The sequence below is a fragment of the Brassica rapa genome, chromosome A02 (assembly GCF_000309985.2).
Source record: "Brassica rapa cultivar Chiifu-401-42 chromosome A02, CAAS_Brap_v3.01, whole genome shotgun sequence".
NCBI lineage: Eukaryota > Viridiplantae > Streptophyta > Magnoliopsida > Brassicales > Brassicaceae > Brassica > Brassica rapa.
In genome coordinates, this window is record NC_024796.2 from 8,140,244 (window position 1) to 8,165,749 (window position 25,506).

The window sequence follows — 25,506 nt, forward strand, 5'->3', positions numbered from 1 at the left end:
TGTTGTGCCCCCATCTAATAATAACTCTGCATCCGCCCCTGCTGCTAGCATTTGCAAATGATCGATAGTAATGTGTTGAAGTTGCGTTTTCTAGACTATCATGTTTCAACAAATGAGACACTCTCTTTTTCTAGTAATTTTTAGACTAGTAATAAGTAACCACTATTTCACTCACTCTTTACAGTACCTCGCACTTGTATTAATGTTTACGCCTAACTTGATATTCCCTCTTTTTCATCCTCACTTTAGTTAGTTACCCATCACATAAAACAATAGTAGATAATATATATGGAATTATTACCACCGTACGTATGAAACTCGTACCACCATATAATATTCTGTTCTCACCATATTGGTTCATAGGTGGGTATTTAACCACCGGCAAGCAATTCCCACAATCCAATGTTTTTTTTTATTTCACAAATCCAACTTTTTGTAATATGATCTTGCGTTTGAATTTACATTTGTATTTAAAAATAAATATTATATAAATCCTTTTAGAAATATTATATGAATATTAATAATATATATAATAATAAATTAGAAATAATATATAAATCCATTAGCCGTAAGAGTCTTGAACACATAAGTCAAGATTATATTAATGTACTATTGGTCGCGTAGCTTTTCATGTACCGTGCTATAGTTTACTTTGTCGCCTCCCTTAACGCAAATATTAAATATTCCATCTGTTTCATTAAGATATATTTTTTTAGAAAAAAGTTTGTTTTACGATGTATTGTTTGTGTGTTTTTATAAAAAAAATTATAAATTTCAAGAAAATTAATTGATTTTATTGAATTAGTATCGGTTAAAGGATTAAAAATTACAAAAAACAATACATTTATTATAGTAGTTTAATGTGTTTTCTTAATATGTGTGAAAATACTAAAACGTTTATTTTTGTAGAACGGAGGGAGTAGCTAATATTGAATTTAATATTTTGGTCTGGCCTTTTGAAGCCGCTCTATAGTCAATATATTATCATAATTTTTACAAAAAGAAAAAGTAATGTAGTTACATGCATTTTTAGCTTATAGAGACCAAATTTAGGAGCTTCTGTCCCCTCGACCTACGATTATGAAACACAGCCAAATAATTAGCTAACAAGCGAAGCTATTTTGGTTGTGATTACATTGATCTTATATTTGTTTGTTTCATGGTCGTACAATAATCAATATAGTTATCTGTTCTTATCTCATAAACTTCAAATTATTGATGGCAGCCTGGCATTATCAAATACTTTAGATTTCTACTATGTATGAATACTCTAAAACGTTCCACTTTTTCAATTACACGGTCTAGATGTTTTGAAAATATAACTAATTTCTTTTAAATGTATTACCTAAATATATATTGAATTTGAAAATTTAAAATTTCGACCGTTCGATGGACCACTATATAAAACATAAGATTAATTTATGTTAATCAATCTAATATATGTTAATTGATCCTCCCTCGTACATATTCATTTTTATTTAGGGAATGTTAACTTCCATTAATGTCAAATACTATGTAAACACGAGGAAATTTCAATAATAGAATAGCAATTTGACGAACCATAAAAGTGGCTCTTCATTAAGAGAAACTAGATCTTGACCCGCGCCCCCGCGCGGGTGTTAGATTTAACTTGCGTTCAATGTAAATTTGTAAACCATTTATTTTATAAAATGTCCATTTATATTTTTATGTTTTGTAAAATATTTAGAGTAGAATATATTATATTATAATATAGATGTTTGATAATAATTTCTTATATGTACGTAATATTATATTTATAATTTTATAATTGATGCAATTTGATGTAATTGTAATATTCATATATTAACCTATTGATTTTTTTTGTTTATTTATTTAAAAATAATTTAATTTTTTACAGTAGGTTTTTATGAATTATTATTAATTTTATGATATTATATTTTAAGTGAAGCGGCAGATTAGTAATTAAGAAAGAAATGTAATGGCTAAATTTGTTAATAAAAAGAAATATTTAATCTGCTATCCGTGTTTCCAAACAATTCTCATTTAATCTGCTATCCAAGTTTCCAAACGACAGAATCTGTAAAGAAGAAATAAATACAGTGACTAAATATGTAAATAAAAAAATATTTAATCTGCTATCCTTGTTTCCAAACAATTTTCATTTAATCTACTATCTAAGTTTCCAAACAGTACCAAAAGGTACTTCAGTTTTAATAATATAGATGTGTACCCCCTAACGCTAATCAATTGATTAGCAAACTAATTACAAATTTTGAGTTGTACTTAATTACTCAAATATCGAGTGATTCTTGGCATTGTGTTTCCTAACCAAATCTTTCCCTCTCCTAGTTAGCTGCCACGTGGAAACAAAAGATGCTTCATAATTCCTTCTTGGATTATATAAAGATACTAGGATAAGACCCGCGCCTTGCGCGGGGTTAGGCAATGAAGTTGAGATTTGTTAAACTGGACATGATTCAATGTTTTGATCGTTTGTTTTATCGACAGATTACATTTTGGTTCTAATTGGTTATTTTATTTAACCATAATGGGCAAGATGAAGAATATTTTTATGTGATATGGTTATTGAACTGACTGAGGGGACTGATGGGCCAAAAGCCTTTTAGTGAGTTTATTTGATCGGATCTCAATGGCCTTTTCTGAGATAATGAGCTAAAAAAATGCATCCATTTTTAATAAATGGAGCCCAAAATCATAAAGTCTGAATCATATCCTCTAAAGTAAATCCAGCTACGATGCATCATTTCCTCACTCATTTTGTCGGTTTTTTTTTATTTCTTCTCTCGCATTCGTCCGCAAAATTTCTTCATAGACTATCTAACATCCCAGATAGCAGATCAAGGTTCGACTTTTTACTGTCCGACTATCTATACATCAGGAAATTCGCTTCTTCGATCAAGATGGAACGCGCTAAGGTTAGTCTCCATTTCCCAATAAAAAAATTAGTTATGATAGTTTTCGGATCTGATATTGAAAAGCGTATTGATTCTGGAAATTTCATATTCCCTGCTTCCACTCTGTCCTTGTAAGATGTAGATAACCCGGACATGTATTAGATTGAGGTTTTGAAACAACGCAAAATAATTTTCGGCTATATAAATCGAATTGCAAAATCCCAATTGATATGGATGCAGGTTTTATATTTGTTATCTTCTTTGTTGCACAGAAGATCGATTATGTGATGCTTGTAAAGGGGATATCTGGGTGTTTCTATCTGGAAAAAAGGAGTCGGTTGAAGAAAGTGGATACACTGAACAACTAAATAATAAAGCGGATCCTATGCTGATTTAAGCAGGTATTTTCAACAAAACCTTTTGGTAAGTTCTATTTGTTAATTAATCCTAAAATATGAATCGAGAGTAATGTAATGCAGACAATTTTAACGCCATTAACAAAGCGAGGCATACAGAATTCGTAACGATGAAATATTGCCTCACAACTGTCCGCGCATTGTGAAGAACCTTTGTTCAACTTGATTCAAGGTTAGCTTCCGAAAGCATACATGTTTGTGATTGGGTTATGAACTTCACACGAAATCATTAAATACAAAATTATGAGATTAGGAGTATAACTATCCATAACTATAAATTTCTTTGAAAAGTGAACAAAGATATCAAGTGTAAATATAAGTTAGATGTTTTAGAAACACGAAATAATATTATTCATAAGACAACGAATAGGTAGTAAAGCACATTAGCATAGTTTAAAAGAAAACCATAATAGAGCAGAAAAAGAAACAAATAAAAAAATGTAAAGTCTTGTAGAAAACTGCGTAAATTAAAAAAAACCAAACATCCTTGTCATACTGTCTGTCTTCGTGCAAGTCGTCAATAGGCATGAGGTGGAATCCTGCAAAATATTAAAATTTTTAAAAAGGAAATGTAAAATCACTTTTATGGGTTAGCTTCCTTTATCGGTATACAAATGTAAAGTACTACTCACTTTTTCCTAAATTCTTCAATCTCTGGAATGTTAGGCTCAAATACAATCTTCGAACAACCTTCAATATTGGTCATGAATCTGAATCCACCTACCGATTTCAAATTGAAAACTAATAACTTAAACAATGAAAAGGTAAGCGTTATATACATTGTAATATAAAGCTATATATTATTACCTTCGTCCCTTTCAATTTGCCAAACACTTAACACACACAAAACAACATTTGCTTTCCTTGAATTCCAATAAGTTAGTAATTCAACAGCAGTAGTTCCATATGCAACACAATTAATAGGACTGTACCTGCCATTGATGTAGTTAAACAGTGTCAGATTATGACAAAATCTAACAAAGTTAGATTTAACAATTGAACTGTATAAATGTGAGAAAAATTACTCTGGATTTATTAAGCTAAAAACCGTTTTAGGTTTCACAATACCAGCAGCAACTTCAACAAATTCAAGGTTCCCAACAAACACCAAAGATCCATAGATGTCTACACGTATAAGCAAACCGCAACTCAAATTTACGAAGTAAAAGACCAAAACTTAGTTTGATTTTGTAGACTGTAAATAATTAAAGATAAGTTAATGCAAGACACAATACCTATGCAGAACTTGGGATGGGCAAGGCCTCGGATTATGGTTTTAAAATCTTTAAAAACATAGTAGTTGCATGTCAATCGTGCTTCCAGCTTGGTAATAACGGTGTTGACGTTGGTCACAACATGGTAGCGGTTTGTTGTAGTTTTGACCATACGGAAATTGTGAATCAGTTTGAAATTATATATTTCATACCATTCACCTTCCTTGACAATGATTTTGTTTGATTCCATGCATTCATCATGAAATGTTCCTTGAATTTTACTACCCTATATAAACAAATACATCCTAACGTTAGTTATGGCCTCAAGAAAAGATATACAATTTATGAGAAAAAAACACAAACCATCTCATCCACAACTAACAGCTCTGTCTCTGAAGTTGTGGTCCTCCATTTGCTAATAACTTGAACACGAATAGCAGGTTTCTTAATCTCATACTGCAGTTTTGACAGTAAGGTAAAAGCAGACATAATTAAAAGAGGTTAATATAGAAGACTTTGTGTGTGTTTTTGGTGCACTGGCATGGACGTATATATATATAGGTCTTAGAGTAATTAGGGTTCACATCTAGTTTAATAACGTGCATGGCAAAGAAAGAATAGATTTAAACCTAGATGTATAGGTAATAAAATATTTGTAAGCTTGTTTACGACAGTGATAAATATTTTTTTTACCTTTGCGAAAACTCGGTGGTACACAGGAAATCTAAAACATTAGATATGTTTGCAATTAAATGTCACGGAATTGTTAGAGCAACGGCACTGTAGATATTATGCTACGTATCGAAAGTGAATAAAGAAGCGTGTTAGAATCATTATTGGAGATTTCCTTAAGCGTGTAAGTACACTACAAAGTACTCTTTATATGTTAAACACAATTTCTATAGTATTTAATGATTATATAGTTATGGAAAAGTATCTATAATCTCGCATTCATTATTATTCCAGTATATTTTTAAAAGGCTCTCATATACCTTGATGGACCAAGCGACTTCGTGCGCACATCTAATTCGATACAGAAATACCTTGGACCTTTATTTAAAGTTGGACGGGACCTTATTAGTACTCCGTAGTTATTGGATTTTAGTTTTTTTTTTAAATGTGGCCCACTTTTGTTTGCCGTCCTATGTACATTCTGGACATTTTTTCTTATTGTAAACGGTTTCTACGATTATATATATCATCTGACTACAAAGAAATGACGAACTTGGATATTAAATGCAGTATGCTCTAATACTCATAATTAGCTGCTCCATAAATAATTTATAACTACGTGCAACTATAGTAGATGGGTTGGACAAAACGTAAACAATGTTATGTACTATTTAGCCTTTATGTTTCTAATCTTAATTTCTAAAATAATAGTGATGCTCAATACCAATAATCAAGTTATATAGATTCTTGCCAGTTAAACATGACATATGCATTCTAGGTAGAATGAGTTGTTTTACTACTATACTAACCAAATTTTTTATAAATAATGACAGCCCTAACACGAACATGTCGTTGAACATCAACAAAGGAAGAAAAAGCATTCAAATGGATCTGCGTTTCCACATTGCAGTGACGGAAAATATTATACCGAATAGGTCAGTTCACAATAACACAAAATAGTTCTAATTCAAAGTAGATCAATGTTTGACTTTGGTTTAGGTTTTCTAGCATTTAGGTTTACTCGTTGTAGCCTAGCCTTAGTGAACCCCGGATTAAGTCTCCGCTTGCTTACTGATGTTTGTTAAGCTATATACCTGCTTGAAAAAAGATCAATGCATTTGTTGTTATCTTATGTCAAAAGAATTAGTTTTTCAGTTAGTCAAAATAATAGTTTCTAAACAATCCGTTACGGTGTACAAATTTATATTTTATACGTCTGTTAAAATATAAGATAGTCGAGCAAAATGTAGATGTCATACTTCAATGAGATCACTCCTTCACGAAATCGACATTCTCTTTAAAACCTACCATGTAGACAACACAACATGTAACCGCAACTACTAAACGCACAATTACAGTATAATTTATGTGATAAGAAAGCATATATGTTTACCAACCAAAGCTATGCCAAGTATGTCGAAATATTGTCAAATCATTGCTCATTGTCAAACAAATTCTGGAAAACTTCTTTATAGACAACATTCATGGTACTATTCTCCTGTTTTCCATCCTTGTCGGTTATCAGAATCTTTAATCCTTTCCTTGACTTCACCCGAGACACAGCGACATACAACTGTCCATGGGAAAACACCGATTTGGGTAGATACAACCCTACGTTTGATAATGTTTGACCCTGGCTCTTGTTGATTGTCATCGCAAACGCAACCTTTAATGGGAATTGCCTACGCCGCATTTTAAATGGAAGCTTTGTATCAGATGGCGTAATTAACATTCGATGTAACCATACGATCTCACCGACTCTAGTTCCTGTAATCACTTTCGCCTGTAGAATATGATTTGCCAGCTGGGTTATCTGTAAACGCGTTCCATTGCACAAACCCTCTTCCGGATCGATATTTCTTAATATCATAACAGGGGTTCCAACTCTCAGTCTAAGAGTATGGTTTGGTAACCCTGAAGTTTTTATACTATTGAGGAATTCCGGAGAGAAAATAGAATCATCTTGCGATTTCGTATCAGTTGGATCGATACTGTCAGAACTTAAGTATATCTTCTCCTCACCTATAACGAAAAACACATTTTTAAAATATTTCTTTTGCTTACGAACTGCTAAGTATTAATTGAAAATTGCGGTTAATATATAGTACAACTTGACGCACCTGTTAGCTGATCAAGCATGTAGTTGTTTATCACCTCAACATCTGCATTTGTTGGACACAAAATAGCTCTTTCTTGAAAGAATATTGGATCTCTAGAATCTTTGAAAGTGTTTCCATATACTTCTGAAACAATAGCACGAATTGGATCATTAGCCTCTTTAATCAATAGATCTTTCGGAATATCAATCAGAACTTCTCCACTATTTGGTTCATTGATTCTTCCATCTCCCAAAGCCAATATCCAGTCTGAGAATTCTTTAATCTCTTCAGCTTCGCGAATATTTGTTTCTGCTAACAACCTCATATTTTTTGACAGTTGAAGAACTTTGCAATGCTTCCACAAGTATGAATAATTAAGCGTCGCCATTACAATGTCGGCCCTATTTCCCCTTGGAATAACTGGTAATATCTGTCTGAAGTCCCCTCCAAAAACGACAACTTTTCCGCCATAAGGTGTTCCATCTGCAGTCTTCATAATATAACCCAAACTCCGATCTAGTGCTTCAAAGCAGTGTCTACTCATCATAGGTGCCTCATCCCATATAATTAAAGAAGATTTTTCTATTACCTCGGCTTGATCACTGCCTGGTTGAATATTGCAAGTGGAGGATTCATCTGGATTGATAGGAATTCCGAACCGTGAATGAGCTGTTCTCCCACCAGGTAGTAGTAAAGAGGCAATGCCGCTGGATGCCACATTAAGTACAACATCACCTTTAGATCGTATTGCAGCTGACAAAATATTCCACATGAATGTTTTTCCTGTTCCTCCAAATCCATAAACAAAAAAAACTCCACCTTTTTTGTTTATAACTGCAGATATTATCTCCTCGTACACTGATCTTTGCTCATCTGTCATCTGCGGAAGCCATTCAGCGTGTTTAACACGCAACTCATCTCTTGGATAGTTGAGCTCATCCTGTAACAACTGATTCTCGCAGAGGGAATTACAGTTATACACTGGCTTTGGCATTGTTGTCCATTTATCCAAAGAAGTATTCTTCTGACGTAGAATAGTTTCAATCATAATCAAAGTTGAATTAAGAATCTCTTCTTCGGTCAAAATCAGACCTACAAAAACAAAATTACGATTTTTTTTACTTAAAGTAAATTAACGCTCCTTACCATATAGACGTATACATTAACAATCAATCAGTATATACCTGGATTACGTCGTTTTTTTCGCTCCATATAAAGCACATCTTCAGACAAAATATCTTTAGTTTCTTCCCAAACTAATTTAGGCATAGACAAACTATCCGATATCAACATCTTAGCAAACAGTTTGCGCGCATATCCACTTGATGCCCAGAAACTACACTCTTTCAAACCTTCAATATATTCTTTGTCATCATCCAACAGTCCAAGGTCGAAACATGCATCCTCATAACTCGGGTGAATAACACCATTGACAGTTCTGATATCTGCATAGCACGTTGGGCCTTTTACCTTATTTATCAAAACCCTTAGATAATATTGCGGACCTGAACCTGGGGATACCGGCGCCAATCTACCTATCGCAAAACCTTTCTTCCGTGGGTTCCATTCTTTCTGTTTTGCGTCGTAAACAAATCTTGTTGGCATTTGCGCATATGTCAGTTCTCTCGCCTCGGGGTACTTGATACAACATTCAAACCAAGCTAAGAACATTGTCTTGCATAAAAAACTGCGTTCCATAACACTTGAAACCGTATCACCCTCCCTGTATATAACCGGTTGTTCGCCTTCTAAATGGAATGTAAGCTTCTCCACGGGTGTAGATCGGTAATGCGTTGGAAAAGCCAGTATTCTCCACGTTGCTTCGCAAGAAGAAATATACCTGGAATGGATTATATAGTTGTTGTTAACAGTACAACATAGCTAAAAAAACCGTTACCCAAGTAAAGCTCTTTTATATATACCTGGCCTCAAAGTACTTTTTAATTTCATCAACTTGTGGTTCAACGTTTTCTGAGGCGTTCGTAGTGACAGAGGCTGCTGTGACCCCAGATGCATCAGTATTCCCTTCAGCTGCAGACTCAGTTGTCGATTTTTGAGTTATTGTTGCGGTGACACGATCTTGGCCCTTGTTGATGTATTTAAATAAATATTTTATAGATCTTGACTGATTACACCACTCCACGTTGATGTGTGCATTGTAGCTAAGTAAGAGTTCCTTGTTATAGGGGACTACAAACCTGTTGTCACATTTAATTCCCTTCTTCTCAATGAAAGCTCCATTGTCCCTTCTTCGATACACGGGGTACCCTTGAGCATCTACTGTCGTTGTCTCTACAAAATTCCGTGGAAAAAACTTGCTACATCGTCCATCTACCATACATGGAGATCCTCTGTTCACAACACCACATGGCCCATGAATCATCATGTTTTTCACAACTTCATATAATCTCGGTTCAGACTCTTTATCAGGGATTTCAGCAGAAATTATACGATCTATATCTTCCGCTCCCGGTAGCTTGTGCAACGCATCCATAAATAGCAGAATATGCGCATGTGGAAGGCCTCGTTTTTGAAACTCGACTGTGTAGATTGCTGTGAGTAATACACTGAATAAGTTAGGTATTATAAAACGACATCACAACCTATCTTTAAAATTCACAATACACACAAAGTATATACATACCAGCAACAGTTTTCCCAAGCAGATATTTCTTTGTAAGATCGTCCATTAACCTATCCAACTTAATCTTGAAGAGTCGACAACACAGTTCGGGTCTGTCCTCAGCCTTTAGATTAAACTTCTGCATATACCTTTCCAGCTCAGGCCATTTTGGATTACACGTGAATGTAATAAATAGAGAGGGAAATCCAAAGTATTTGCAAATCGTCATGGCATCTAAATACATTTGATGCATATATCGAGGACCCCCAGTGAAAGAAGCTGGTAAGATAATGCGGTTTCCCTCAATAGACACATTTGAATGACCCTCATTTGCAGCAGCAACAAACTTACTGAACTTTAGCGTCCTTAGTTTTGCCTGGTTTTTTCTGATGAATCGAAGACGGTGGCTTTCAATCATAGTATATGCATCAACCAGAAATTGTTGCAGTAGACGTCGGCTGAGAAGAAGAACATGCGATCCAACTTTGCGAATCATAATCCGATAGGAAAAAAATTCCCTCATGCTTATATTAGGTTTCTTGTTTTTAGTTATTCCTGTGAAACCATTTTTTATTCCTAGACGAAAACCGTCCTCACCGTAAGGGAAAATAAGAGGATATTGCATAGGTAGATAGCAAGGATGCAACTCATTTATCCTCTTAAGTTTCCCAGACGTTTTCTCTAGAATAATATCACGCTTGTCCATATTCTCCCGAAAATCACCAACAACCAACGCAGCTACTTCCGAAGCTGTGGGTAGATTGGTAACACGTCCATCTTGTAAACGCGTATGGAGCAAGACCAAAGACAGTGTTTCCGTATCGTCTGCGTCATTAAATCTATCCATAACATTCCGAAAAGACTTCACATGAACATTGCATGCCCTCAACATTTCCATAATTTCCTTTACCAGATCCGCCCTAATTTTGCTTTTCTCTTTGTTCCCACTGCAACATACAAAATTGAACCAGAAACACGATAAGTGATAGGGTAGTATGAAGAAAGGGAAATAGTTCTATCGACCTTATTACCTCAATGCAGACAATCGATTTTGAACTTCATTCTCTGTATCATGGATATATAACTGAGAAAACTTTGCCGTCTCGTTAGGTTTTGGCTTCACACTTCCAATTAAATGATAATTCTCCCCATGCATCTTGAAAACTTTTGGACCCTTTCCCGTGTTAATAGAATTATCTATTTTCCCTCCTAGTGATGTAAAGGAAAACATCATGTTTAAGGGTCTTATATTGTCCCGATAATGTTTGCTGATAACATCATCATTAGTAAGCAGCCTTAAAAGCAGTTCCGGTGGTTCTTTAAGAACAGGAAGCTTTATTTTGCCTCTCATACAACACATGGTGAATACTGGATTTCTTGTCTTCCTGCCCTTCCCTATTCGTTCGTTAAACCAAAATAGCGCTCCACAGTATGCACATTCGTTGGTCAAATCTCCGTCATCTTTATACTCTGCCAGTCAATTACTTGTTATGATGAATTCAACAGGGTCTTATATAGTTTGTCATATACTGTTGGGTTATTTTAAACGTATGTATCATTTTACCTTCTTCTTTTCTGGTAGGCGGTCCAGACACTGAAGTTATGGCATTACTCTGCGTATTCCCCCCAAATGAATTTGAAAAACATTCGGACACCTTGTTAATGTATAACTGACGTTGCTGCCTCTGGGCGAGAGTACCATTTTCGTCAATGTCTGAATCAGAGTTCAAATCATCTGCATCATTGCTAGAACAGTCCCAGTACTCATCACCCGAATCTACACACAAAGAATAAAATAAAGGTGGTTTACTTTTCGCTTCAAAATTATCAAACAACATAATGAAAAGACAGCATATAATAAAGTATTACCTTCTTCATCACTCTCATCTACTGTAGTAAAAGTTTCCACCTCCGGGGCTGTCTGACAACTTACATCAACTTCGGGTGCGAATGACTTATCTAAAGGCTGGGTAGGATCACAGTCGATAACTAAACCAGTATCATGTCTTCGTATCGATGACAATGTAGAAGACCAAGTTATAAAATCTGGATCCTTTACAGGCTGAGATATGGTTACGCTGTTATTTTTAGATACGTTAAGCAGAGTATCTGGTTTCATTATCTCTTGCCCTTTCGACTTTTTCTTGACTGGACAATCCAAATCCGTCCCTGTAACGTAACGCAAATATCCGTTGAAATATGCGCAGAATGTAAAATATATTCTTAGTCATAGTTTTCTTAAAACAAATAAGAAGCATATAATCAAAACTACCTCTGCTGTTCTGATTCGCATTATCAACGCCCGGGGATACACATATGGAGTCCCTTCGACTCAATTTTCTCTTTTGCCCCACTTGAACTGGCCGTTGATTAGTGCCAACTCTATTAGAAGTTCCCAAAACATTTGTTATGTCATTAAAGATAGTGGATCTTGAATTGGTCTCCCGGTTATTCTGTCGGAGGTCCTCCTTTTGTGTGACAACTTCGCCTTAGTTAATAATATGAAACATGCATGAGTATGTCTGTTAAGAAACATCTATGTTTGAATAATATTATCCTTTCCTAAATGACTTCGCATACCAGACAGATTCATGGTTTGCTGACTGTTCGAAACATTTTGTTGAGTGTTGGAGCAAATTATGTTACTTTGAATTCGCCCTGCTTTCATACGCGTTGTAGAACTCCATGCCACCGTATTCACATCCATTCTCACTTGATTTGAAGTCTGTTGGCGAACTTGTTGCCTCTTCGCTCCTTTATGTATTGGAGCATACCCTTCGCTGAGAGGCACTATGATTAACCATAAAGCAAGTGAAAATCTTTATTAGTAAACGTAGCAACAATTTATTCGTATGTATAAATTTAATTGAAAAGATATAGTCAACGACCGTCTGTCAATATCATTCCTCTGAACAACTCTTGATTACGCAATGATGGTTGCTTCTCTGCTACGTTTATTCTCACTGGCACATCAACTTGCGAAATAGGCACTACAATTTTAACATAAAAAACAGCAACTACATTGACTCTCAACTTACAGAAAGAGGTTATATGCTACCTAATATAATTTAACGTACCCTCTGTCAAAACAATTCCATTGCAGAAACTCCTTCTCGTCAAAATTTCTGTAGAACTGGATTCTAAAAGATCAGCTGACTCTGTATTAGAAGAGTGAATATCATTGAAATTTCGCTTGTTTCCTAAAATTTGACGCCTATTAGCCCTTGCATCCCTCTGAACACTATGAATATTTCTTGATTCGTCTTCAGCGCTTCCCATTGCGCGGATCTCTGCGGATACAACAGTGGCGTATTGCGAAAATATATCAAATTAACATTAACGTTTTATAGATTAGAAAAACGCACGCTTCTTTAATCTCGTTTGGCTTAAAATACGACGCCTTTGGGATCGTGCAGCTCTGTATGTCCCTTGTCTTCCAATGTGATTTACAGTGCTTTGTGTAAACTCACCAGTGTCTCCCACCGGTATCTCTGCATATCATATAGATGGGTAGTAATTTAAAGTGCTTAGCAAGGATAGAACCAAAATTCTTTTTTCACCCATCAAACATATAGTGCTTACCTCCACCATCCGTTGTATGCGTGTGCTTATCCATGGTTGCTACACACGGAATAAACAGTCAATTACTATTTTTATAAGAGTAAAAGTACTTCCCCTATTATGGAATCACTTTTAGGGAAAGTAAATATATGTCATATGGGAAACTAATCTCATATCTCTTACGCAAATATATTACATCTGTCATCCAAGTTTTGTATCATGATACAATTAAAGAGGTCATTGACATGGCAGTCAAATTTATTTTGTAAATTTGTTAATAATTGCTGAATCTTAAACAGTGCGTCCTTGTATATTTCGGCCATAGCACGTTAGATTTTATTTCAGTTTAGTAACTATTATTGTTACTCAAAGTAGGCAAGGGCGATGACAATAAAAAACCTGTGTAATACTTGACAAAACCAAAACACGAAATCAATGTTTCTTTGATAATTGAATATTCCGGTACTAAATAGCGAAATTCAAAAAAGAGTAAAGTTGCAATGCAGCACCAGAAAGCAAATAACATAAAATTGAAAGAGGCTTTCTATTATATATTAAAACAGGAGTAAACTCCACTTTAGTTGCTCAACGTAAACAAAAAGCAAAACACCAACTGAAAGGAAAAAAACCAGCTATAATATTAAAAATCTATAGAAAGCCTCCGTAATAGCTCATCGTCAACACTCTTCAGCCACTTTTTCCTAATTTCTCTTGCTTGATTTTGAGTGGACATGATTTTTTGCTCACGGAACTCTCGTCAAATGCTTCCTGTAAATTCAGTACGGGCCCACGTAAACGCTTCGCTGGTGTGGACTGATCAATTGAAACTGAGCTCGGTGACGACGATCGGGGTAGCGTCAGATTAGCCTATAATGAATAGTGAAATCGATACGAAGTACATTTAGAATATAACCCTACACGAATTAACAAATTGACGAATTAGCCAGTAGATATACCTCAGGAGCATCGGATTGGGCTGACATATATGGCACCATCGTGTCTTCACTTGCCTAGAAAAACGGAATAGTTAGTTAAAAAATCTGGAAAGGTAAATAGTTTTGGGAGACCAAAGTTTTTAGGCAAATGTGAATACCTTAGGCGACACGAATTGCTCAAACTCCTCAATCAGTTCTTTGTTGCTGATGATTTTCATCACCTTGTAGGTATCATGTTTGTATTGTAAATTCTCCTTCTCAATACTTAGCTTAAAGAGAAACGTTTTCCCAATAATACTGTTGAGAGCTTCAGGGATGACATTAGTCTCTTCCAGCTACAATGAACAATTGTATATATTAGCACAAAAAAAACTAAGAAAAAACGCTTAATAAACTTAAAACGGATTACCATATCGTTTAGCATCGGTCCTGCAAGCTCAGTGCATGGTTGACGAAGAAGTTGCACAGCATGGTTATCAAACAGAAGCAACTTTGTCGTCAATCTTGTTTCATCAACAACAACCAAATGCAACTTGTACCTAATTCATAATAAATTGAACTCATATAGGTATGCTGTTTATAAAGTGAATCTATGGTATAAAATATACCTTACTATAAAAACAAAGACGTGTTCCTCACCTTGGCATTATCGAAGGTTTATACGTGTTGCATTTGACACAAAAGTATATATGCCCCATCACATCTTCGCCACTACCATCTTCTATGGTCTCATTTGGTACAGTTAAAACTTTTTTGGAACACACTTTGCAGCTAAGATAGAACCACCCCATATCAGCGTCAATAGAAACAACCGTGCTCATCAGAATGCACCTCTCCAACTGAAAAATTTAAAAGAGTTTATGCTAGGATACGAACGCCCAGATTTTAAAAAGTTAACGCAGAGGTATAACGCTAACCTGTTTAGTACAGAAAAGCTCAGCGATATTCTTTCTGCTTGTGTGCACAAAAAAATCATCCTTATCAGACACGCCAGAAATTGCTCTGTTAGGATTAGCCTCGACAATTGATAAAGACATGTTATCCTTTGGCAACCTAATGACAATAAAAGATTATACAATGTTAGTTGCTAATTAATATATATTTTTAATAACATTCAACATTGATGAAAAAACTTACATTTCAATAAAAGCATGAGCCTCTGCGCTCGTTGGATTGACAAAGATGTCAGAAACATTGTAAGCGTTTGAAATGCTATACTCATCTGATACAAATAAAGGACCATCATATGAATTCGTAAAGTACAACAGTATATTCAGTATTCAATAATTCAATTTGTACCTTTCCACACTTTAATCTTGCCAAACCTTAACACAAATATGACAGACTGTCCGTTACTTCCTTGGATAGCATCATCAATATCATTGGCAAATTTTCCCCACAGGACAACTGTAAGCCGATCATCCCTACGACACCATTTGTAAATACACCTTTCAGATACGCTAACAAACACAGTGCATTTCACCAGGAATTGATGGGCAATATATTACTGATGGGGCACACAAATATGTGTATAATAAGCTTACACCGAGTCACGCAGTTGCAATGCTATCTTATTTGTATCCTTTCCATTCACAGCAACAACTTCAACATTACTCACCTCGACAACCTGTCCAATTACATCTGCAATATAGAACAGATAGACCTTTTAACACTTAATAGACCACTATAAGCGAAAGAAATGAATTCAAAATATGATTTGAGTAAAGGGAAAGATCGGTACTAACCAACCAAATAATCAGGGTTCATAGCCCCTTCAAGAACCTCTCTGTATTTCACAGGTGAGAATTCCGGGACATTATCTGTCCAATCATCACAGTAACGAACACGGGTGGTGGAAAGGAATCCGATTTTGTAAGCATGCTTGGACGTTCGATAGGAACCAACAGATTGGGTTAGTGCAAAATTGAGGAGTATTTTCCTGTAACCTTGCTTCAGAGCTGGTTCAAACTGTGCAACCAGCTCTTTCTTCACTGATGCATGGATTCGGTCACCCTAAGACATGTAACAATAAATAAGACAATAAGTTAGATTTCATGCCAAAGAGAACATGAAGCCATATAGACAAACATTTTGGACAGAAGTACTGAAAAATATTTGTAAAGTTACGTTTGAATCAATGAGCACCATCTCCATAGTTTCTCCACCGGCAGCCGAATATTGCTTCCATAATCGAATCACTTTAACCTTAATCATCCACATCGACTTCTACGGTTTGAGTTCAGAGATCGCGCTGGTACGCATCATTATTTTTTTTTAAGCTTTTGTGATGAAGGTGTTTCTGTGTATTGAAGTCCGAAACTCTCGAATTGGTTATATAGCCATGGTATTTAGGGTTTGTATTGAATTCAACGTGAAGAGAAAGCTAAGTATTAATGACTAAATATTTACTCACATTCAATACATATATATGTGTATGGTACTAAAGTTTCCAAAACTGTTTGCTTGATAAAGAAGTAGGAAAGTATGACGCCATTAAGTTTGCTTGATAAAGAAGTAGGAAAGTATTACGATAATAAGTCTGCTTGAAAAAGAGTTAGGAAATTGTAAGGCGTCAACCTATATCGCTATATCTTGGTCGTAGGAGCAATGTATATAGTGTTTATATACATAAATACATTAATATGGAAAATAATATTTACATAGCGGCAAGAATCCAATAATATTAATATAATTCAAATTCACAGACGCTACAACATTATAATAAATGTTTGTTTTCCAATATTTTTTTTACCTATTTACCAAATCTCAAATAACAAAACCAGTTATTCCTCCATATATATATATATATTAGAAATATATATGATAATAACAAATATTCTTATACTTAAAAGAAATACTAATTGTTTAAATAAAGGCGAGAAGAATATACTTCAAAACACGAAATAAACACATGACTTAATCTTTCCAAGAAGCTTAACACCCTGTCATTTTTGAACGGATGAGTACGTTGTCTGATTTTAAAAAAATTTCCGCATGTATGCACGTAAATTCGAATGTAACGTCCTAAAGATGCAGATCACGAAGAATAATATTCTTCTCGTTTGGACGTGCTTTATGAAGTGTTGCATAAACAACTTATACTTGCATGCGTGAAAGCTATACACGACAAACAAACTAAAATCGATGCGGAATTAGGCATCATAGGAATGAAACAACAACTCAGACAATACATAATAGAGTAGAATGAAATTGAAGTCAAGAATCGTTAAAGAGGCTTTCTTTAATATAAAAATACCTGAGAAATCAACAGATAGTGCTTTATAGCTAAAGCAATATAAGTTTGCAATATTAAACAAAACAAAATAAAATAAACTAACTCCCTTATAAAATGCAAAAAATGAAAGCCTTAATATCTCTAGAAACTCAACCAAATTTTAGCCACTTTTGTCTAACTTCTCCTTCTTGATCATGACGGAACTGAAACAGTTTGATCCCGAATTCTGAGCATTGCTCTCACCAAAGTCCCTGTTCAAGGCCCTTATTCGTTTAGCAGGCCTCATAGCAAAAGAATCTGACATATCTGCTAAATCGGAGTGAATGTCCATACTATCAATGTTGGTGCCTTCAGCTGCCTGAAGAAAACCAACGTATAGAATGAAAAAAACTAAAACAAAATCCTTTGTAAAATATGAGATCAACCAAAAAAAGCTAGCTTACATTCGTACAACCAATGTCCTGATACCGATTTTTCGAATTCTTGTCTGTAATTAGCTTTAAGACCGGGTACGATTGGTGTTTGTTGAGTAGATTCTCTCGTTCAATTCCTATCTTGAAGAGGTATGTTTTACCAACTACAGTGTTAAGCGCGTGTAGGAGGACATCTGTTCGGGCAATCTACAAAATTGCAAACAAAAGATCAGAACTGGAGATTCCACATTAAAATTATGTACGACGCAACCGTAAGATTACAACCTCCGGTTTATCGGATGGTCCACCAACATGTAACAATGGTTGATTGAGTAGTTGAGCAACATGATTATCAAACAACACAAACTTAGTGTTGGTTGTGTTATCAAGCACAACCAAATGCAACCGATACCTACATTATACACAGTTGTTAGTGGCCTGAATTTTTCAACGTGTATTGCAAAGTAATGAAAAAATAAAAAAATCCCATACCTAGTATCAGTTTTTGGATTGTAAGTATTGCACGTTGCACAATAACAACATTGCTCGAGCACATCATCCTTATACTTTGGCACACTCCAGACTTCCTTAGAACACACTTTGCATGTCCAGTAGAACCACCCCATGTCCGCATCAATGGCAGCGACTGTGCACAGCACAATACACTTCTCAACCTTGCATGAAAGTAATGATTCAAGTTAAAGTCACAACCAAGTTGAAAATATATTGTTTGTAAGTTAAAGAAACCAATAGTTAATTAGACATTTGTAACAAACCTGTTTTGTTTGTAAAACCTCCGCAAGTGTTTTTCTAGGTGTAGGGCGGAAGGAAGCATCTCCATCTGAGGAACCGTTTACCCCGGCTTCATACTGTGACTCCACAATGGCTAAAGGGAGATCATCCTCTGGCAAACTAATTATTCAAATCCATCAAATATAATAGCAGGCAATACATTGAAACTTTCCATGCTCACGAATGTCCATATCATAAAAATAAATCAACTGATAGAGGCATAAAAAAAACCGTGAATACCTAGCAAGGAAATTGTTAACCTCAGTCATCGCCGGATCCAATACAATATCACTGATATTAAAAGCATTGCTGACACATAGTTCTCCTGTTATAACGATCAATTGGTACGTTAATTTTAAGCTCTTAATAATTTATGAAATAATAGTAAACAAAAACGCTTTATTATAATTACCATTCCACACGTTGATTTTTCCAAAACGCAAGACACATATGGTTGTGTACTCGCTTCGCACCTGGATTGCATAATTAACATCACATGCAGCATTTCCCCACAGCACCAATGGAATTCTTTCATCACTGAAATTAAAAAAAAAAATATTAAATAATAACATTAGAAAACAAAACAATTATATTAACGAAAAAGAAGGTCTCGATCAAATAAAATGAAAACACTTACTCGGAGTTTCGCAATTCCACACAGAGTTTCTCTGTCTCCTGTCCATTGACATTAACATGTTCAATGTGACTAACCTTAACAATATGGCCGATTATATCTGCATATAAACGATTCGTTTTGTTTTGTAAGATCTAATAAGTGGTGCAATAAAGAGTACATTTTTATAAAAGACACTAACCAATTAAATAATCCGGATTTAGACTGCCGTCAAGCACTTCGTTGTACTTCACGGGTTGGAATCCGCAAAGTTCCCCCGGCAGTTGTTCACTGGGTAGGACACGGGTTTTGGATAGGAAACTAATCCGGTAAGGATGCGTTGTTGTTCTATACGAACCAACAGAATGCACCAAGGAGAAATTGATGAACATGTTTGAGTGTCCTTCTTTCAGGAAGGGATCGTATTTAGCCACCAACTCCTTCTTCACTGAAGCATGAATTTTATTTCCCTGTGTATAAAACGGAGAAAGAATTATGTCAAGAGATGCATGCATATCCCCTATAATAGTACATGGGAAATGTTTTAAAAAAAACATCCAAACCTTAACATCGCACAGAACCATATCAATGGTCTCACCACCACCACCAGTTGTTTGTTTCCACAATCGAATAACCTTCACCTTGATCGTCCAGCTGGTTTTGAACGGTTTCAAATCGACAATAGAAGTTACAGATGCCATATTGTGGGAATCGATTGTTTGTTCTTATTGGCAGCGTCGCAATATGATGTGCTCAACCAAAGGTGAAAACCGAGCTTTTTTTATAGTAATATATTTTAGGTTAAATGTTTCGATGATTAAGAAAAAATCAAATATTGCACTTATGAAACATTAACTAAATTCCCAAAAAAAAATTGGAATGTTTTACCTTGGTGAGAACGTTTTCCATTTTACTTAGGGACTTGCCGTCATAGATTTTTTTAGAACCCTCTAGCAAGTAAAAATATCTTTTCTACGAATTAAAGGAAATTATAACGACTTCTTAGGAAAGAGCGTACCAGTATTATTATTATTTTTTTGTAAAAAAGCCATAAAAATCATACCATTATTATTACATATTTAGTTTTCCGTATGTGCTCCAATCTATATTTAATCAAGCCTTGGGGATTAAGTTTTACCATATTCAATTTATTTTTCCATTTCCTTATAATCCAGAAGTGTGCATGCCAAGTTTATTCAACTTTCGACGCTATACCATGTCAAAATCCCGGTTTGCGAGAATTCAAATAATACTCATACCGACTGTTTTATTTCACATATGGTTCGGTTCTAATTAAAATTATAAACCGGCCACCAGCTTTACCTTGATCAAAACTCTGTTATTTACAGAACACTATTGACATTACTTCTATGGTTTCTTAGCAACGTGTTAATTTGATTGTGTACTTTTAATTATAAACAGATACATGATCACTTAATCCCAACGTCTGAATTAGACACGATAGATGACGCCATGGCAACCAACTTTCGACAGTTCCATGGTCTACGCTAATTATTGTTCATGACGTCTTCTTATGAAACAATTCTGAGTAATAAAGGCTTCACAACCATACGGATTACTTTCGATATACGTGGCCACGCGACAGTATCCACTTTACTGTATGATCTTTTTTTTATTAGGATGAAACGCTTCGTTTATACAGTGTTTGATCGTTTTTAAATTATGTGTTTCTTTCGTTATAATACATGAGCCCTTTTTTATAAATATCGATGGATATGGTCACATTCTCTAGCATTTAATCATGGACTCACCAATTTCTCAATTGATTATGCAGCTGACACGTCACCTTATTTAACATCCTAATTGATTGACACCTAAGATGGGCTATTTTTTAATTAATACAAAATTGAGGTTATAATTTTTCAAATGTTCCTCAATTAATATATAAGGGATATAAGTAATAACCTATTGTTCACTTCTAAGGATCTATCCACGTTCAATTCGAACTTCTTTTTTTGTTTAATAAGCACTAAGCACTCTTCTTAATCTCTTTACATCAGATTGTACGTTTGTTTTAGTAAATTAAAAGATACATGAAAAAGTGAACTAACTGCATATGCTACTGTTTTGTAAACTTGGCTCAAACCAAATTGGACGATTGATTCTGAAATATATTTTGTTTTACTAAATCAAAAGACACATGAAAGAAAGCACAGTGAGAGAAAATTAAATTCATACTAAAAATTGTTGAGATGTAAATCCAAGTCCAAGAATTAAATGACTTCGAAGGTTCAAAACAGACTGAACAGGTCTGACTACAAAAGCTGCAGGGTCTGATGTGCCGCTGGGTTGAAGCTCACATGCCTTAATTCTTCTACAGTTTAGTACACTAGATTGAAGTAGTATGAAGTCCTGAATATTATTTTGTACATATACATTCTTTTGCTCTGATCAATAAATTAAACATTTCATCAAAAAAAAGCTAATAATTATACACGTTTATATATTTAAAACTCTATATTTAGACTATAGATATGTATTTCTATATCTACCTGAGCTGAGCGGATATCCACTTTTATTTTTTTTTAGTATTTATGATTTGTTTTGTTTTAACCGATATTGGTTTTTAGTATTTGTCTTACTCAGTAGTTTATGGATATCCAGATTTTTTATTCGACTCGAAATAAATAACGGATCGAATCAAATTTGACTGATAAAATGCACAACCCTAGTATTTATATTTTTTTGTTCGAAGTTTCTATACGTTTTATATGTTATGATTATTGTAAATCTAAAGTCTCTAATACTAAAACCAGATGTTCCCATTTTCCTACAAATTGTCGTTCACTTTACATTTCTTGATGTTATACTTGTTATACTTAAGTACTGCATATTTTCCTAAAATTATTCTATATATTTTTGTACAAAAGAACATGATTTTCAATTATTTACAATCTCTCTTATAACAATAATATATACCACAATGTCGTGTATAACTTTAATGAATAAGAATGGCTAAAACTAGCGAATGAAAATTCGTAACTATTGATTATCGAAATAATACATAATTGGCGACACAAGCATAATGCAAACAATAATAGTTATCTAAGAATAAAAATAATAGTGAAAAAAACCAAAAAAATAAATTTTATTTAATTTACCAAAAAAAAAAAGAAAAATAATAGTTATCTAAGAAATGAAATATATAAGTGAGTCGTCTTTTCCAAAAAAAAAAACCCAAAAACATACAAGTGAGTCTTTACTGAAGACAGCGATTTCGTAAGAAGTAAGTACAAAAAAATAATAATACATGGAATCTTTTGAAGTGTCCCAAGTGAGTTTACCTTGTTTGTTTTAAGAGACAGTGCCCTTTGAATACCTAAAAACGGGATATTCCAACAAAATATTTTACCATTTATACGTAACTCTATTTCGTATTATGTCGATCGAAATATCTATATATATATATATATTATTTTTTTTGTCACAATCGAAATATCTATATAGAAAGATCAAATAACATATACATTATTACATAAGAATGAGTTGTAGTTAGTCTTTTTAGTATGGTAGTCTTTTGACAGATTGCACATTATGCAAGGGTCTCGGACATCTAGAACCCGTATAAACTAGGTGACTGACTGTTCTAGTACTAATTATATTAAGAGTCTAACTGGTGATCATTTGGGAAACAAGATGAACAAATAAAAAATGAATGTACGGGAATAAAATAGTAGGAATGAAAATGAATAGTTGTTTCTTATCAAATTTAAGGAGGAATAATTTTGTTCTTTAGTTTTCTACCCAAAAAAAAGAATGAAAGGGAATAAGAGGGAATTATTATTCCTTGTGAATGGTGATTTTTTGTAGGAACGTTAGAGAATGCATTATTCCTCGCCGTTTCCTGGTCACCATTCATACCTTAAGGGTCTGACTGGTGACCATTCGAGAAACAAGAGGAACGAATAAAAAAGGAATGTTCGGGAATAAAATAGCATGAATGAAAAGGAATGGTTGTTCCTTATCAATTTTATCAATGAACAATTTTGTTCTTTAATTCTCTACAAAAAAAAGAATGAAAGGGAATGAGAGGAAATTATTATTCCTTGTGAATGGTGATTTTTTTTAGGAACGTTAAGGAATACATTATTCCTCGCCGTTCCCTGGTCACCATTCATATCCTAAATATATGGTGAGGCTAATTGAAGGGTGGGCATTGGAAGATCATCTCTGATATTCCCGTATCTACTCTAATATTCTCGTATCTACTTTCGTACTAGATGACTTCCCGCGATGTCACGGGATAATATAATTTAAAGCACTCTTTAGCCACCTCGGCCAAAATTGACTTACGAGCCCAGCAAAAAGCTATGCAAAAAAAAAACGAGATGAATGCAGCCCAAAAATAGCAACACCCCTACGGATAATTCAGTAATCATCTCATAGATTCAAATCCTGAAATAAAAGATGGAAGAATAATCCAAACTGTTTGAGCAGAGCATCCATGAGCTATCATATCTCGAAGGCGAGAACCTAGTTCTCCGAGAGGAAAACTCAGCCCTCAACACTTAACAATGTAAGAAAGAAATGATGCAAGTTTCGAATCCACATTTGGCTTATGCAGCCCTTGGATACTCTAGTTGAGGGACACAACACGATTCGACTGAAGGGGCAATACTGCTGACATTAACCGAGGAAACCCGACTGAAGATGATGATGATTCCAACATGGACAAATACACGGATATGCAGGAAGCAGACACTCTGCAAAGAAATCAAGAAACGACTTACATGGAAGAAGCCTTCTCCAAGACATTCAAAGCAGTCTAATGACTGATAGAAAGGCTTCCATGTGTCATTCCCCCGATCAGGAGAAGTGCTCCTTATTCCTATGCGGATACTCCTTCCGTGGATGATATCATCCTGATCGAGATGCCGATGAAGTTCTCCTTCCCAAATATCAGAATGTACGACGGAACTAGTGATCCAGATAATCAAATGGCCCATCATAAGCAACATATGCTTATTGTAACTATATATAAATAACTCAAGGAAGCCACCATGTGAAAGGTTTTTTGACTCGAAACTGACCGGACTCGACCTACAGTGGTACACAGTGGCGGAGCCAGCCAAAATGTTTATAAGGGTCAGTTTTAGAGTGAACATATATTTTAAATGGGTCAATAAGCCTATTTTATTATATTTTCTCAGTTTTTTCAGTAAAAACACAAGCAAAAAAAAAATTCCTTGATTTCACATGGGTCATATGACCCACCTCACCCTTAACTACCTCCGCCACTGGTGGTACATCAACTTGCCTGATGGATCGATACACTCCTTCGCAACCCTAACCGATCAGTTTTGAGCAGAAAAATCATAGAAAAAACGGATGACGATCTATACAAGATCCTACAACATCAAGATGAACCTTTGCGTAACTACTCAACACACTTCAGCAAGGAAAAAGTATACATCCCCGGATGAAACACCTTGACAACCATCTGCACCACAAAAGAGGCATGCTTCATGATGTGGACCTATACAAAGAGCTGACAAAGAACTAGTGCATAACCATGGAGGATGTATTATGCCGAGCATGGACACAAGTAAAATGGGAAGAAGATTCTAACATATATTAGAATGCTTCATCTTTCTCTTATATTTAGGAAGATTCAACTATATTGTGAGATATATGAATATTTATATATTTATCTGAATTTTTTTCATTTTGTACCTAAAGACGAGAGGAATCATCTGCCCTGAAAGCCGGAAACTAGAAGTAAGCGATCGATATCCTTCTCTAACCCGAACGATCAAATTTTTACCTAAAGATTTGTTCATGGATTAGTAATTCCCAATAAGTTCAATTTTTTTTTGAAAATTACATATAATTTTGATTTGTAATGTTTAAACGGATGCTTCAGATATTTTATCTTATATTGTTCGTTTATCGTATTCCTTAGGTTTCTGTTTGAATAAAATAAATGATCTCAAATGAAAATAATTGGATTTGGAACTAGACTGGAAATTCGGAATGGGAAAGGCAAGGAACTAAAGTCCTTGAAATGCCTAGAGC

At 34.7% G+C, this 25,506-nt stretch overlaps 3 protein-coding genes across 4 annotated transcripts; all 3 read right to left on the reverse strand.

Moving 5' to 3' along the window:
• Positions 1–870: 870 nt before the first annotated feature.
• Positions 871–25,343, reverse strand: LOC103852271 (replication protein A 70 kDa DNA-binding subunit D-like). Of its 2 annotated transcripts, XM_033284895.1 has the most exons (10): positions 20,034–25,343; positions 19,673–19,940; positions 19,495–19,591; positions 19,270–19,394; positions 19,098–19,182; positions 18,842–18,977; positions 18,558–18,739; positions 18,351–18,477; positions 18,096–18,272; positions 871–18,010 (listed from the first exon to the last, which is right to left on the reverse strand). In XM_033284895.1, the coding sequence occupies exons 1-10, from the start codon at positions 20,169–20,171 to the stop codon at positions 17,813–17,815; spliced, it is 1,533 nt and encodes a 510-aa protein (XP_033140786.1). In that variant the 5' UTR covers positions 20,172–25,343; the 3' UTR covers positions 871–17,812. The 2 variants fall into 2 exon arrangements, with proteins under 2 accessions (XP_033140786.1, XP_033140785.1); XM_033284894.1 differs by having other exon boundaries at positions 19,673–25,343.
• Positions 6,632–13,537, reverse strand: LOC117131937. The gene is made up of 13 exons (XM_033285168.1): positions 13,504–13,537; positions 13,392–13,412; positions 12,999–13,211; positions 12,810–12,911; positions 12,592–12,711; positions 11,791–12,090; positions 11,486–11,698; positions 10,953–11,391; positions 9,943–10,868; positions 9,221–9,851; positions 8,483–9,138; positions 7,320–8,390; positions 6,632–7,221 (listed from the first exon to the last, which is right to left on the reverse strand). The coding sequence occupies exons 1-13, from the start codon at positions 13,535–13,537 to the stop codon at positions 6,632–6,634; spliced, it is 5,316 nt and encodes a 1,771-aa protein (XP_033141059.1).
• On the reverse strand, positions 14,340–16,637 carry LOC103852270 (replication protein A 70 kDa DNA-binding subunit E-like). Its single transcript, XM_009129181.1, has 11 exons — positions 16,545–16,637; positions 16,163–16,430; positions 15,962–16,058; positions 15,717–15,841; positions 15,555–15,639; positions 15,335–15,470; positions 15,057–15,256; positions 14,827–14,956; positions 14,576–14,752; positions 14,439–14,492; positions 14,340–14,396 (listed from the first exon to the last, which is right to left on the reverse strand). The coding sequence occupies exons 1-11, from the start codon at positions 16,635–16,637 to the stop codon at positions 14,340–14,342; spliced, it is 1,422 nt and encodes a 473-aa protein (XP_009127429.1).
• Positions 25,344–25,506: the final 163 nt, after the last annotated feature.

Excerpts from the sequence above, each read along its gene's own strand:
- LOC103852271 (XM_033284894.1), bottom strand. The coding sequence starts at position 20,171 with ATGGCATCTGTAACTTCTATTGTCGATTTGAAACCGTTCAAAACCAGC. Across the intron at positions 18,978-19,097 it reads GTTAACAATTTCCTTGCTAG|TTTGCCAGAGGATGATCTCC; the intron begins GTATTCACGGTT and ends TTGAATAATTAG. Across the intron at positions 18,478-18,557 it reads AATCCAAAAACTGATACTAG|GTATCGGTTGCATTTGGTTG; the intron begins GTATGGGATTTT and ends TGTATAATGTAG.
- LOC103852270 (XM_009129181.1), bottom strand. The coding sequence starts at position 16,637 with ATGTGGATGATTAAGGTTAAAGTGATTCGATTATGGAAGCAATATTCG. Across the intron at positions 14,957-15,056 it reads AAACCTTCGATAATGCCAAG|GTACAAGTTGCATTTGGTTG; the intron begins GTGAGGAACACG and ends ATTATGAATTAG. Across the intron at positions 14,493-14,575 it reads AGCAATTCGTGTCGCCTAAG|GCAAGTGAAGACACGATGGT; the intron begins GTATTCACATTT and ends CCGTTTTTCTAG.
- LOC117131937 (XM_033285168.1), bottom strand. The coding sequence starts at position 13,537 with ATGGATAAGCACACGCATACAACGGATGGTGGAG. Across the intron at positions 12,091-12,591 it reads GGCATGGAGTTCTACAACGC|GGACGGATTTGGATTGTCCA; the intron begins GTATGAAAGCAG and ends GTTACGTTACAG. Across the intron at positions 11,392-11,485 it reads GCCTACCAGAAAAGAAGAAG|AGTATAAAGATGACGGAGAT; the intron begins GTAAAATGATAC and ends ATTGACTGGCAG.